This window comes from Watersipora subatra, unplaced genomic scaffold, assembly GCF_963576615.1.
Source record: "Watersipora subatra unplaced genomic scaffold, tzWatSuba1.1 SCAFFOLD_27, whole genome shotgun sequence".
Taxonomy (NCBI): domain Eukaryota; kingdom Metazoa; phylum Bryozoa; class Gymnolaemata; order Cheilostomatida; family Watersiporidae; genus Watersipora; species Watersipora subatra.
In genome coordinates this window covers 803,975-820,219 of record NW_027045397.1, presented here as the reverse complement: position 1 = coordinate 820,219, position 16,245 = coordinate 803,975, and the positions used below count along the sequence as shown (strand labels likewise).

The window sequence follows — 16,245 nt, the reverse complement described above, 5'->3', positions numbered from 1 at the left end:
AAAACGCTACCCCTCTAACAACCTCTAAACCTCATCGTACGACTTGCATGCCCTTTCATATCTATCTTGTCTCTCATATAAAATATTATTATAAGCCAAGATAATCTTTTAACCTGTCGTTATTCTTTAGAAGAAATGACACTTTTATTCCTATATCAATAATTTTATTATGGCTCAAATTCTTCTCATAGATTCAAGAAACAGTTAACATGTTATATATTCTTATAGAATGAACCCCTGCTGTTTTTTTCTTGAGTCCTTTTTCATTAGTTTTTATCAGTTTATATTACGACAAAACAAGTTACATTTACATATTGCGATAGCTCTTTGGTTTGAGCATCAAATTTGGTCATTGCTTTTGCAATCAGAACGCAACTCGAAGAACTGGTTGTTATATTGCTTGTAATGATGTCTCTGAACCATATTACAAAATGTGCTCATTACACATACTACCTTACTTGTTAGGATGAGACTAGTTTGACAAAAGCTTTGGATGTCTCCTCTGTTGATGAAAGCAAGTATCTGTTGGAGCACCTTCTCTCACTCGCTCTCACTCAGGGCTTTGCTTGTACTCAGAAAGAATCTCAATTCAAGGAGTTGACTGCTCGCTACGATAAAATGCAGATGGATTCTAGGTTACGGGATCAGCTTTTAGACCAGGTTTTGCAGGATTCCGGGATAACTATACAGTCGCAACAAGAATGTAAGCCGGCCAAATATTCTAAACACTCTACGTTTACTACCATAGTGTTAAGGATTATCAAAGAGAATGTGAAATGTCTTGCAGATGGTTGTAGTTATAAGCTGTGTTACCTTCTCTTGTGTTAAGGTCTACCTGTAGTTATAAGCTGTGGTACCTTCTCTTGTGTTAAGATCTACCTGTAGTTATAAGCTGTGTTACCTTCTCTTGTGTTAAAATCTACCTGTAGTTATAAGCTGTGGTTCACCTTCTCTTGTGTTAAGATCTACCTGTAGTTATAAGCTGTGGTACCTTCTCTTGTGTTAAGATCTTCTCTTGTGTTAAGGTTAATGTGATTGTTTCTATTTGCATCAGTTTACTGGACATTTAATCTTTTTCGAAATTTTTTTAAAGCATTAGTGCAATAAAATGATTATTAAAATACATGACTACGGACATTGCATTAATTCATGTTTGTGAATGCAAGTAAAATTTTATAGGGTGAGCTCCAGCAAATCTATCTATGACAGCTACAAGTTCACATACACAGTAAATAGTATTTATAGTAAATAGCTACTATCAGTTTTAGTAGCTTTTAGCTCTCCGTATGACAGGCCTTAACTCACTCTGTATGACAGGCCTTAACTCACTCTGTATGACAGGCCTTAACTCACTCTGTATGACCGGCCTTAACTTACTCTGTATGACAGGCTTTAACTTACTCTGTATGACAGGCTTTAACTTACTCTGTATGACAGCCCTTAACTTGCTCCGTATGGCAGGCCTTAACTTACTCCGTATGACAGGCTTTAACTTACTCTGTATGACAGGCCTTAACTTACTCCGTATGAAAGGCCTTAACTTGCTCCGTATGACAGGCTTTAACTTACTCTGTATGACAGCCCTTAACTTACTCTGTATGACAGGCCTTAACTTACTCTGTATGACAGGCCTTAACTCACTCTGTATGACAGCCCTTAACTTGCTCCGTATGACAGGCTTTAACTTACTCTGTATGACAGCCCTTAACTTACCCTGTATGACAGGCCTTAACTTACTCTGTATGACAGGCCTTAACTTGCTCCGTATGACCGGCCTTGACCTACTTTTTCTGCCTGCAGAGATCTAGAACGGTATAGCTGTGGCACTAGTGGTGATAGTTCTGTGCAAACACTTCCTACTGAAATGGATAACAATTCCGTTTCTTCAATACCTCAGGTAATACTGACCTTTATTGATTTATTGAACAGGCATTTATTATTAATTTCAATAACTCTGCACGCATTGTTCAATCATTGTTAAGTGTCAGTAAGATGCGAATGGATATTTGAATAAATTACAAAGACAATTTGAATCAATGTCGTTGTTTATTTGGCAAAACACAGTTTTGTTAACCTAATAATTATATTACATGTTTTATATAGAATGCTTTTAAGTTGTTGTTTTGTTAAGGCAGAAAAAAACTAGCTGGATTCTGTAAAGTCTGACCTTTTTTAACCAATCAATTTTTTCTCTCTCAAAACCAACAGTAAAATTTACACAACAAAATTTCCTTAAAAACGCTAATAATAACAACTAATGATAATAAAAAATCTAACAAGAATGTCATGGCCTTCGCCTGGTAAAGGCTAATTCGCACTCGTCCATTTATTTGTCAATGTGACGTGTTATTTTGTGTGTCTAGCCACAACAGCCTCAACTCTTACGCCGCAAAAAACGTAGCGTTCATGTATCTTTTGTAATTAACTTGAAACTTTCAGAGCTACAAACTATTTGATACATTTTACATGATTAACTTATGTTTTAGCTCTGTCACAACTGCTAGTTACATTTTTCTTCGTCAAATAGTATTTGAACATTGTGCTTTACCAACTTATGTAAACTTTGTTGAACGCAAATAATATTGAAAGTTAGCCTATCTATAAATTATTTATCTGTAATTTTTAAAAAAGAATTGAATTCTATGTTAGAGTATTAGGTATTATTAGTATGAGGTGTCTCTAGACTATTGTTCACTTGGGGGCAAAATCTGAGTTTTTCAGAAGTATTAAAGACCACCAACTAAGGTGAAATCTACAGTTTGTTAACAGTAATGGTATACAACTTGTTAAGTGAGTTATTGCCATAATAAGTCTATGCCATAATAAGCTAAGGCGGGTAAGGTATATCATGTAACAATTAATTCGATAATGTTTTGCTAGACTAACACAAGGAAGAGCAGCTCGCTAGAAGCAGTAAGCGTAGTGTGCAAGTCTAGATTACTTTCATTGATCGCTTACTAGCATCATATTTTGACATATATAACAGCTGCTATATCATATATAACAGCTACTATAACATATATAACAGCTGCTATAACATATATAACAGCTTCTATAACATATATAACAACTGCTATAACATATATAACAACTGCTATAACATATATGACAGCTGCTTTCAGTTAATTTCTTTTGCCGCCTTGATCAGTTGATCACCCTTGGTTGATGCAACCGTTTAAAGGTCAAGGCCAAGATTACCCATATAGATACTATTCTACCCAGTATCTATACTAGGTAGAATAGCACCCATATAGATACCGGTACAATTCTACCCATATACGTATAGATACCGGTACTATTCTACCCATATACGTATCTACACTGGTAACTATTCTACCCATATACGTATATACACTGGTGCTATTCTACCCATATGAATACTGGTCGAAAGCATTGCTAAAACCTTCATATGCTCATCAGGACTTGATATAATCAGCTGGTTTTTATCATTTCTAATTCTTGTAGAGTCTGACCATCTTCAAGAAGACCTGGCAGAGCTGTCAGGAGAGATTTCACTTAAACAAAGAATGATTGAAGAACTCGAAAGGAGCCAGCGACAACTGCAAACAATTCGTCAGCATTACGAGGATAAAATGCGCAACTTGCAGGACCAAATAATGGCTGTTGAACGAGAACGAAACCAGGTCCTAAGCAGCTTAGGTAACCTCCTGTTATAGCTAGTATATGTTAGATCAGCTGTTATAGCTAGTATATGTTAGATCAGCTGTTAATAGTTAATCAGCTAGCTCTTAACAAGTTATAAAGTTCAGTCCATACAGTGCTATGGCTTCGGTGTAATAATCTGTCATTTAGATAGTAATTGGTATGAGTTTGATAATCTTAACGTGTAGCTAGCTTTGCAACCAGCTAATTCGTAACCGGACAGCAGTTACCAGGATAGCAAATACAAATGAAATAAACTGTTATGTGAGTTCTGTTTTCAGGCAGCAAGAAGCAGCAGTCGGAGGAGCAGGTGCGCAAAGTTAAAATGGAGTTTGAGAAACGGCTGGATACCATGCAACAGGAGCTCAATAAGGTAAATACTGCCAAAAAGGAGCACGCCAAAATGATGAAGAACCAAGTTGTCTACGACCGGCGCATCAGGGACCTTAGTACTGAACTGAATGAGATGAAGAAGATAAAGGTAGGCTTGCTGACCGATACAAAAGCTGTGTTAGTTAATCCTACAAAGAGAGAAATCACTACTATATTTATACCTGTGTTAGTTAATCCTACACAGTGATATCACCACTATATTTATATGTGTTAGGTAATCCTACACAGAGAGATATCACCACTATATTTATATGTGCTAGTTAATCCTACACAGAGAGACATCACCACTATATTTATATGTGCTAGTTAATCCTACACAGAGATATCACCACTATATTTATATGTGTTAGTTAATCCTACACAGAGAGATATCACCACTATATTTATATGTGCTAGTTAATCCTACACAGAGAGATATCACCACTATATTTATATGTGCTAGTTAATCCTACACAGAGATATCACCACTATATTTATATGTGTTAGTTAATCCTACAAAGAGAGAAATCACCGCTATATTTATACCTGTGTTAGTTAATCCTACACAAAGAGATATCACCACTATATTTATATGTGTTAGTTAATCCTACACACAGAGATATCACCACTATATTTATATCTGTGTTAGTTAATCCTACACAGAGATATCACCACTATATTTATATGTGTTAGTTAATCCTACACAGAGAGATATCACCACTATATTTATATGTGCTAGTTAATCCTACATAGAGAGATATCACCACTATATTTATATGTGTTAGTCAATCCTACACAGAGATATCACCACTATATTTATATGTGCTAGTTAATCCTACACAGAGATATCACCACTATATTTATATGTGCTAGTTAATCCTACACAAAGAGATATCACCACTATATTTATTTATGTCTTACTTAATCCTACACAGAGAGACATCACTACTATATTTATATCTGTGTTAGTCAGGGAAAAGTTTGAATGGGAAATAATTGTTTGGCGTATGAGTTTTTTGGGATCTTCGTAATGTGTTGTGTTGACTATTGCACCACCACATGATCTTGGTTTTGGAGATCTCGACAACTATGGTGATGCTATTGCAGGTGTGACTGATGGCACAAATGAAGACGGAATCAGAGAAGAATAAGATTAGTGACCAACGAAAGAATAAGGAGCTGCTACAGCTGAAAAAAGAGAAGCGGTAACGAGACAATCAGGTGCGCATGTTGGAGTTGCAAAACAGACAGAAAGATGCCATACTCAAGGTTGGTCTTTAACAACACTCAAATGTTGGTCTCTAAGTTTTCAAAGAGTGCCTTCATTAATTACAGGACGAATATAACAGTCTACTGATGTTTTAATTAATTCTGTCGTAAAAAGTAGGTGGCTTGGGATAGCCATCGACATTTCATGTATCCTTGACATATAAATCATTTTTATTTTATCCTAGCCTTTGCATAAGTCAGCGTATTGTGTTGCCAGCGCAAGCACGAAGAGGTCAGTCAGTTGAGGAAAAGACAAAGAGACTCGTCCGCCTCTTCCAGGGTGATGGCCAAAAATAGGGCAAACCTCTCCCATGAAAATTCATCTGGCAAGACTTCATCATCTTCTGCTTCTAGGCACAAGTCAGCAGCTCTTCTTTTCTCTCCCAAGGTAACTGTTTGCATCGTCTTTTTTAACCTCTTTGTCCCAATCAATCTGCCAAATTTGCTTCAGAATGATTTTCATTTCTGGACAGTATTCTGGTAGCGAATGTTAGTTACTGAAGAACAACTTATAGCTTGGCCATAGCACTAACTGGGTCGTAACTTATAGCTGAGATAAAACTAGACAATGTTAAATGAGCAATTGCAGAGTAGATAACTGCTTGTTGCTCAGACGGCGATTTACTATTTGCCTTTCGTTGATACGTCTAGCACATGTTATCTCATGTTATCTCACGGCACCTCATGTTATCTCATGTCACCTCATGTTATCTCATGTCACCTCATGTTATCTCATGGCACCTCATGTTATCTCATGTCACCTCTTATATCAAAGTTTCTCACAGCCTGTTGTTATAATCTCAACTTACTAGTGACTTTTTCTACTGATTACAGCTAAACCTAAAGTAATATAAAATAATCTGCCACTTAAATTGGAAGAGTATTTTTTTTGTGTATGGCATGTTTCTTATATATACACATATTATGTCGTCTTGTCCTCTGTGCGAATGGACACTACGTTTTACTCGATTACTCTAACTCAGGTGGCGAAAAGCAAGTGGGACAAGCTTGAGCGGTACGTGACATCCGTTGTTGTGCGGAAACAGACAATTGCCAACATGGAAGCTGAGATGGATCTTCACATTAACAAGCGAGAACAGCTCAGCAAGAAGATAGATGCGTACAGTAAAAGGCTGGACACTGCCATTAGGAGAAATGAGGTCGGACACATGTATAGTCATTACTCTTAGGCTCCTAAAATGGGCAAATTTCTTAGCTGACATATGGCATAAACATCTGCTGCGACTACACAGATCGAGACTACTGAATAACTAGTTATGTTTTACAAGTATCAACCTAGGTCAAGTAAAGATCAAAACATCTATTGGATGTTGTCATTACCCTTATTGGAACTCGATTGTATTAATTATATATATATATATATATATATATATATATATATATATATATATATATATATATATATAGTAGATATGGGTAAACCATAGTTTATCATTGCACTAATGTTTGTACAGCTATTTACACTTGTGTTTTCTTAAAAAAAAGATCCATCAACTTATAATCTAAAATCGTCCAACTACAACTTGAACTCAGGCTGATGAATTGTATCAAACTGCAAGTAAAACTTAGGTCTTTAAAATATTTAATCTAACATATCCTGAAATTTTATGCAAGCAGTTCCAATTTACACCAGTGTTTATCACATATCTTTTACAGCAAGTAACAGCCTTTTTCATATATAAATACTTGTTGGTCATCGTTGTCACTAGTTCAAAGCAACTTTCAAAAAAAATCGGTTTACTGTGAAAATGAACAAATTGGTGTCATGATTATGTTAATCAGGGATCAACACTTTTAACCAATCACAAATACATCAGTTTCTTCTATTACTACACAGCCATCAGGGGTGTGTGGTGTCTTTGCAAATAATAATTTTGCCAGCGTAAATAGCCAATGCCTTATTCCTTGTGTTTCTCTAATGTTTTCTGTTCTGTTGAACAGAAAACTCTCTACAGACTCTTATTTGATAATTGCTTGCATAATCATTACATTGCATAGAGTAATCAGTAATGTCACGGTTACACTATATTGCACTGAAATTTTGTTGATGATATGTTCAACTCATCTTCATAGCTGCTAAAGTCTGGTTTCCATATCGATTGCGAGACTCCGGCGGTAACTTGCGCAGCAAAACGCTTGCGACGTTAGTATCGGCAGCTTCTGTTCACATCTAAAGCTGCATTGCTAAACATAATCGCAGCTTCACATAAAATGTTCGCTCGCCACGCCATTTTGATAATGGTGATCTTTACCTGTACAGTGCATTTCAGGAAGGTTTTGCTTGCGGCTATTTGCGAAATTTGAACAGCGCTAAACTCTTGTGTTAACTGCCGGCAACTACCGGTGGTACTCGGCGGTACCCGGCGTGTAGGCTCACATTTCACCGCCATAGCCTGCGGTGCTGTTGCCGGTGCTTTGCGGCATATATGAGAACCACGCTTAAGGTAGTCGTTGTGTAACTCCTATTCATTTGCAGACGACTGCACTGCTTCCTCCAACATAAATGTATTTGTGCAATTATTCAAGTTCATAGAATTGTTCAGGACATGTTTCGTGTATGCCATGGCAACCAAAGCTTTGGTAGTGTATTACTGCAAACATCAAGATAGCTTTTTAAAAGTATTAAAATATATTTTTGCTGATGCGTAGCTGTAGTGAAATCTAATGCTGAGTGTTACATATGCATGTCTTTCTGCATGCTCGGCTGCATTGTATAAGCTTAGGCTCCAAACCCCAGATTAGCCTTGCGAAAGTAATGCATTGATTGTGATAGTTTTTAGGAAATCAAATTAAAAATGTTGAATTCTGTTGATAGTAAAAAAGAGATAATTTGCTCTAGCTATAGCCTTAAATGATATAAAGAAAGATTTGTTGCATAGACAGTAAAGTAAATACTGTGTCCAGGTCAAACTATCGATTCTCCCGCGTGCATTTTATAAGGTGTCAGGTATAATCTTTTAAAGGTTGACTTGCAACAAAATTCACATTATTGGAAAGTTTCCTATGTATTTGATAGTCTTGTACAATGCTTGGTATATTTAACATGAATTTAAGAGCAGTGATAAATTTGTCAGATAGTGTTCCCCAAAGTCCATAGCAGAGATTGAGAACCCACAGTGCAAGAGCGCTTAATAATATGCTTGCTGAAAGGTCATTAAGACAGCAGAAAAAACCTACTGACTGTTGTTCAAGCTTCAAAACAGCCTCAAAAGCTGGTGGTAAGATTAATGTATATAAAGGTAACCAATTTTAATTAGTGTTAATTCACCTGCTACATAGGATTTCAGACATATTGTCGGTTGTCTAGTGGTGCCATGTCTCCAAAACTATACAATTCTGAGTTTTGGCAGGTTAAGTTGAGTAAAAAATCGATTTATCAATACATTTTTGGCACCATAAGAATGTATTTGCTTTAGACAAATATCCTCAAATAATTTGTTCAGTTGAAGCATTTCCATAAAGCCATTAAATAGCTAATAGTTTTGAAGGCACTACTTATTAGATGACATTTTAATTTGTGGTTCTACCCATTACAGCATCGTGTAAAACACCACAGGTTTTAAAGAGAATAGAAATCACTGAGATGGCGCTGTGGAGAAACAAATGCGTATTAGGTGTTATAAAAAGTAAAACTCTCAGACAGTTTTAGCAGCCCACTGAACAACATGGCTGGCAAGAGCAAGGCAATAGGAAAGGTAAAAAAACTAAGGCAGTAAAAAAATGTAGGCCTTGTGGTGCATTTTTTAAGTTATTCTGCAAACCACTGCACCAACTATTTTCCCTGCACTGACTACAAGTGCGGAGCCAAGGAGCACTGGACAAAGGAGTGCAAAAAAGACCGCAAGTAACTACAGCAAAGTAGAGCCCACAATATCGGAGTGTGAAGCAAGTGAAGCATCTTTCTCTCCTGCAAAACCAAGGAAATGGGTTCTAGCTGTAGTTTTGAAGTCAGATTCAAGTGTAAAAGTTTTGGCCAGTGGGAATAGCTACCAATGCAGGATAAGATTGTGAGGCAACCAGAGGCCAATAAGATTAAGTCATCTCTCCTCAACATGAGGTCTGATTTTATGTTGTTAAGCGAGTTGTTGGTGATAGGGTAATACATATCAATAACAGAGAGTGAGAGGCCAGGGCTGGTAGAGAAAGATGCTGACCGGGCTTAAGGAAGAACATAGTAACCTTGAGGTACTTAGCAACCAGGCCCGTATTCCCTGGGGCGACTGGCCGGCTGAGACACCCCAACTTTTTAAGAAATTTTGGCGGCTAAGTACAGTCAAACTCGAATAACTCGCTCTCGGATAAAATGTAAAATTTTATCACGAACACTTGGTTAACTCGAACGGATTTGTTTGGTTCGTTTTCACGCAATGATAAATTGCTTTAGATAACTCGACCTCAACATCATTAACTGGAACAGTTATTTGCCCAACGACTACGGGAACGGTTTTTATCGCTGTATAATATCACTTTATTCCATGCGATAGAGATAAACGTTAGCTTTTAATAGTTTTTGGGCGTCATTATTATCATCGGCAATATATTCTTGTTAACGACTTTATAAAGGTTTGCAAAAGGCCAAGTTTTAACAAACATCCGCTTGGCAATGGCCCAACGAAAGCGTAGAAACCTTCGGATGAACTTGAAATAAAATCGGCAAAATTGATCTTTGTTGATGTTGAAATGCTTAAAAGAAAAAGATATCTTTCTCTTTTGAGCATTTCTTTTAACTGCAATCAAGTTTAGCTTATTTTAATCTGAAAATGTCCTGGCAGTCACATCACCGAAAACAAACAAATCTCAAATAATAGAAAAAATGTTTATACTTTCTGATAAAAATTTTTAAAACTTCACATGAGATGCCCGGTTGAGGCCCTAAATGAAAGAAACCTGTTGGGGCTAACACCGCCATACATTACATAACTAGTTGCCTAACATTAGCCGCCCCAACTTGCAACTAGGGAATACAGGACTGTTAGCCACGGCCATTGATGCTGCAGCTAATGGCAATACCCGATAAAGCAGAGTTGCAACTAATAGCGTCAAAGGGAAAAACAAGGCCAGCAATTTCCACTGACCAGTGCATCCTAAAATCGTTGATAAATCTGTCAAACATTGGCCAAATTCTTTCAGCATAAAATGTCACAGCCACCACAATAGGCTGTCTTAGATCAGAGAACTTTTATTTCTTCTACGATTATTAAGTTTATGCTAGTCGGAGCTCCGGTTGGTACAATTGGAACTGCATATTCAAATAACTGAATAACATGGAACTTCTATCTAAAGTAACCACACTACTTGAGGTGTCATGCAAGAGCTATCATGTGTAACCCAGTGCTGCTATAATTTGTTTATACTATACATGTTTATATTGAAGCAAAGAAAATGGTGTGATCCCGATCATTGTACACATTGACTGCAGCCTCTTGATGTTGCTGTTTAATTTCATTTCCAATGTGCGCTTTTGATGATTGTAACTGCTGCTAACTATGTGATCCTGGCAGGACTCTAGCAGTATAACACTCGACTGAGCTGACTAGCAGTGCATTTTCAGTAGTAGTTACACCAAAAAAATTGCATCTGAATTTTATACTCCCAAATTTTTCAGTTAAATAGAAATAGTTACTAACAATGTGATTTGGTTAGCAGCTCAATTAGTGATTGGCCCTTACCAAACAGTTTGCTCCAAAGAAACAGCTTAAATATTATGCGGGATTAGTACTTGATTGTAGTAGAGAGTGAGACAAGAGTGAAAAATTTTAAGGAGAAAGCTAACAGCCACCAGTCTACCTAGTCACCTTTATGACAGTCTTAGTCACCAGATGGTCCAAAGTAGATGACCAATTCCCCTAGTCACTTGGACTAGGGGACTAGCCCCTAGTCATTTTGGATGTATAGCTTGTTGACCGAGCTGATGGTGTTACGAAGAATCTCATTTAGCGGGTGGTACTTTTAAACCTACTTATTATGAATATTGGCAGTTTTAGAAAAATTTGCTATGTTACTCTCAAGAAATTGTACAAAATGTTTTTACTGCAAGTATATTGTTCATGGTGCTTTATTATTAGTCATTTTTATTTATCACACAGCTAGAACGGAGGGTCATCTTTCCCGTTATCTGATTATCGTGGTGAGCTATTTAATCCAAAGTAAACAAGTTATTTTTCTTTTAAAAAATTAGCATACCAACAAAAAACTTTTCTTAAATAGAAATTAAAAAATATGATACAGCCTAACGGACTCAGCCACTCTAATTTTTGGCGCAATTACAATGATTTTTCAGCAACTACATTAAAGTTTTGTATGTAGCCCACAACATTGAATGGTAGAAAGGGAGCTATGAGTCCATGAGCCCTCTACATTAAAAACTAAATATAAACATAAACTTGACTAAACCAGTTTGTTGTTCCTCCATACATAAGGTACATAAGGCTACATAAGGGTACATAAGGCTACATAAGGGAAAGTCATCACTTTATTACTAGCGTGCTAGTTTGCTAATAGCGTTCATCAATTGAGTCACTTTTTATTATAGGTATACCATTATTTTAATGCTTCAAAACAATATTAATATAATAAAACAATTATATCAGGTTGAACATAGACTGGAATAGATGGTGATATGGTTGGATTTTAATGCCTATGTAATTTTATTTTATCATCCATTTCACCAATGTTGTCATTTGATTCAAATTCAGTTGTGGAGTGTGTGCACCTTTGTTTTAGGATTTGTGAAAATCACTCTAGGTCAGTCAGAGACTTGTGATCATCAATAGGCTTGTGCTCCAGACTTATCACTTTATGTATTTTGATGCCCCTTTTATCATAAACTAGCACAGCGCTAATTCCGATGATGTGCAGGAAAATATCCAAACAAAATTAATATATATTAATTATAATAAATGAAATAATTGCGGCTTAGCAGCATTATGCATTTCATGTGCACAACAAGAGAACAGACAATCTAAAAGAGCGAACAGTCATCTAGGAGTATGCACAAGGGCATGCAAGAAGGGCTGCAAAGATTGCTTCCTACCAATAAGTGAGTGAGAAGTCTTGGTGTAATAAATAATCCAAATTAGGGTTAAGTAAAGGTAGCCTTGCAGTGCAATAAAACTAAATAACGCATCATGCATGATATACTTTCTTGATATTTCTATTATACCTATACAACATATCCATAAACATGCATAACTGCCACAGAAAACAATGTTTCTGTGCAACTGGTTCCAACAACATTCTCCACACTCGAAAAAAGATGAAATTAACAGCAAGTTTTCTTATTACTATTCTTAATCGCTGCTGTTATAATTTCTCCGCAAAACCAATATTTGGTACAAAAAAAATTTCTCAAGAATTTAGGACAGCTTGTAACATTTCTTTTGCAGTAACTGCATTTATATCGATAGCATTGACTACGGTTTTGAACCTCTGTCTGTATAAAACAGTCTAAAATGCATCTGAGGTGTTATTTAAGACTGGCTTCAAATATTTTCGCGAGCATGATCAGTCCCTCCTTTCTCTGTGGCCGTACCAATATCTTTTGAGAAATCTCCCCTCTGCGTAGAGGCCTTCGCATAAACAAGATTGTCGATAGTTGCTTATTCAATGTGTGAACATGTAGTAAACAGCGTCGAGAAACTGTCTGAGCTTCTTAGTAGAATAAATATTTCAATAACCAGATTGTTGCAATGTTAAAAAGATAACCTACGAAACGAGTCGTGAAAATCCGTCCATTTTACGATTCAAAGCTGCACGAATGCATAACGACAGTAGTGCGAGCATAAGACGTTTGCAAAGTTGGTACATTTGTCAATGGGCTTACTGCAACTATAATAGTTTATAGTACAACTATCATGAACTATCTTGCGTTAATAAATTTGGTATTTAATACGCATTTGCGATGGTATTACAAAGTCAGAGAAAAGAACAAGTGAGGTATATCTAATAAAATGCAACATCAAACCTGAAAACTATCTATGAAGTTGGTTTTGTAACCAAAGTCTATCATATTTAGCTGTTGTAAGAGTGGCAACATCAATTATAGCAGTTATAATTGTTCTTTTTTATCAAACCATGAACTATATCAACAGGAAATTAACTTATAATCTAGTATGGCAGAGCGCTTCGTGTTTTAGTTCTCAAAGCATCACAGACGGCTAATAGTTCGTACTGAAACTGGAGCGAACCGCCATGCCGAGCTTATCTTTAGCTTCCTTCGAACGCTCGGAGACTATTGAATGAAAGTCTTGCTCGACTAGCTAATCGTGGGTCTAAAAATGAGAAAGGCGACAACTTTTAACGAATTTATGAATAATTATTGCTTTTGAGTGTAAATGTATTACAAGATGAAGTCGGAGGCTCTTTTTATTGACATTGGCGGTGATGCTGCTTTACGATGCGTTAAAATAACTAGGAATTGATTCGTTTGAATTTTTTTGTAAGAAAAAATAACAATTGAAAAGTTAGAAAGTAATTACAAATTATGTATCTTTGTAAATTTTTCTTACATTAGTTCAACCAATGATATACAGCCCCACAGGCTGTATATCATTGGTTCAACATATGTACATTGGAATCAAGCTTAAAAAACAAAATATCTCAATATGCTCTGGTGTTTGTTGATTAAAATTTAGCATTGAGGTAGATTATTTAATAGAATCTAGCATGAGCAAAATTCTGGCTAAAGCATGGATGATTTCAAGTTACCATGTAAAAGTAAAACTAATCATAGAAATAGCCGTTTGTCTATTAACCAAAATGCATTTCACTCTAGCAAAGCAAGCAGTTTTTGTTGCTTCTTTCAGCGTATTCTTGAAAGCAAGACTCTTTATATACTGATGATATACCAATGACATATGCCCCCTAGCCTGGGCATGGCTCTTGTGGGGGATTGGGAGAGAGGGGGTAGCCTGGGCATGGATCTCTCCCAATCCCCACAAGAGCCATGCCCAGGCTACCCTCCATATCTATGGGGAGTGGTTATATATCATTGCTGATACACATTATTTTCTAAGTGGCTGAAAGCTCTGAAATCTTAGTCAGTTGTGGCTAGATTATACTTTATCAGTAGGCCTAAATATTACATATTTGCAGACAAAGTGACTCAAATACAAATATACTAGAGCTTTTGAGGATCTTGTATCTTACGTGAATTCAGTAAAGATTTGACTTATTGCATATCATCTCAAAATTTATCTTGCAGTATGGAAATTTTTTATTTTGCTGTCAATAGCAAATTAGACAGAAGCTCTTGAAAGGGTATGATATTTTCAACCTATCTCTGAAATTACCTTAATACATTAGATGACCCATAGAAAACTGAGTGATGTCGGTGTGTGAAATTTTAATGCCATTACTTTGGCATTAAAATAATACTTACCATTATATTTAGAAGAAGGTGAAAGACAGTTTTGCAAAATACTAATGAGGAAGCAGATTACTTTAAACGGAGCAGTGGAGCTCAACACTAAATTAGTGAAGTGTGAGTGGTTATAGGTGTGAAGTATCTCTGCGTATTCTGTAAAATGGAACGTGAGATACTTTCCAAACAGTGCACATTTTACATATAGTCTTGGCTCATGTTCTGATCACTAAGTGTGTAAAAACTCACTAGAGTGTTTTTGTAGGGAGTGAATGCTCTCGACACAGCGAGAAAACTCTCCTGTTAAATATACATAACATTGATCTAATTCAACATGCCTGCATTGTGAAGCGTGCAAACGTCTGGCTCATTGCTTTATGCCATACTTCCAAACGATACCTGGGTGGTATGGTTTGCTAAAGAAATATGTTTTTACCCTAACAGCCTTACAAGGTAATGATTTTTATCGTCACGGTCACACCTATGGCAGTTATTTCGGAGCTCAAGATGTAAATGTAAAAGCTGAAATTAGTAAAATAAAGTTGAGATTAATATTATACAAACAAGATGTCACTTTAACCACATTTACATGTTTAAAAAATTAAGCATCTTCAATAAGTTTATTTTTTGAATAAGATTATTTGATAAAAAAATTAAAGATTTAAGTTAGTAAAGAGTCTTCCAGGTGTAGTAATTGGATTCCTGTTCATAGATAGAAATGATGTCTTCCAGGTGTAGTAATTGGATTTCTGTTCATAGATAGAAATGATGTTCAAAACGCACCTGGCATTGAAAGATATTTCTTACATTATCAAATCAAAACTACCTTATTTGGTGATGCAAGAGTACAAGTTTAGTTGCAGTTTGTTTCAAGTGTATTATTAACGTTAGTTAGCAAATGCAAACTGGCACCTGCGACTGGTATTATTTCAATGATAGTTCTTAAAACTCGCTCAAAATTCATGACTCAGTCGCAATGCAAAATCATAAAGTGGAGTCAGTTATTTGGTATCACTGAATAAATGCCAAGTAAATTGTTTGTTTATTAATATTTAAAATGTTTAGTTACAAAAGCCTTTAGAAAGCGTTGACTGCTGCTAACAGCTTGATAATGGCGTTCCCTTAATAATAACCTTTAACTCAAAGTTCTTTAGATGAGAAGTCATTGAGAAACATATTAGTTTTCTCAAACTGACCAACTGGAAAAAAAGGGAATACTATAACATGCTCCACCCACACAGTACCAACTCATTATCAATGTTTAACTGTAGAGTAAGTAAGCAAGTATCACAGAGGGCTTCAAAGACCACATGGTAGACTACATTATGAGGTTTTTTATTACTTCGCAATACTACCTTCAGAACTGTTATCTTGCAATACTACCTTCATAACTGTTACTTTGCAATACTACCTTCATAACTGTTACTTTACAATGCTACCTTCATAACTGTTACATTGCAATGCTACCTTCATCACTGTTACTTCGCAATACTACCATCATAACTGTTACTTTGCAATACTACCTTCAGAACTGTTACTTTGCAATGCTACCTTCATAA

The 16,245-nt window shown here is 36.1% G+C and overlaps 2 protein-coding genes across 2 annotated transcripts in view; one reads left to right on the top strand and one right to left on the bottom strand.

The window, feature by feature from the left end:
• LOC137410439 (sacsin-like) overlaps positions 1–16,245 on the bottom strand; it is a 276,408-nt gene that overhangs the window by 244,256 nt on the left and 15,907 nt on the right. The window lies entirely within an intron of this gene.
• Positions 4,044–9,173, top strand: LOC137410434 (uncharacterized). Its single transcript, XM_068095851.1, has 5 exons — positions 4,044–4,144; positions 5,143–5,304; positions 5,522–5,692; positions 6,288–6,319; positions 9,074–9,173. The coding sequence occupies exons 2-5, from the start codon at positions 5,263–5,265 to the stop codon at positions 9,171–9,173; spliced, it is 345 nt and encodes a 114-aa protein (XP_067951952.1). The 5' UTR covers positions 4,044–4,144; positions 5,143–5,262.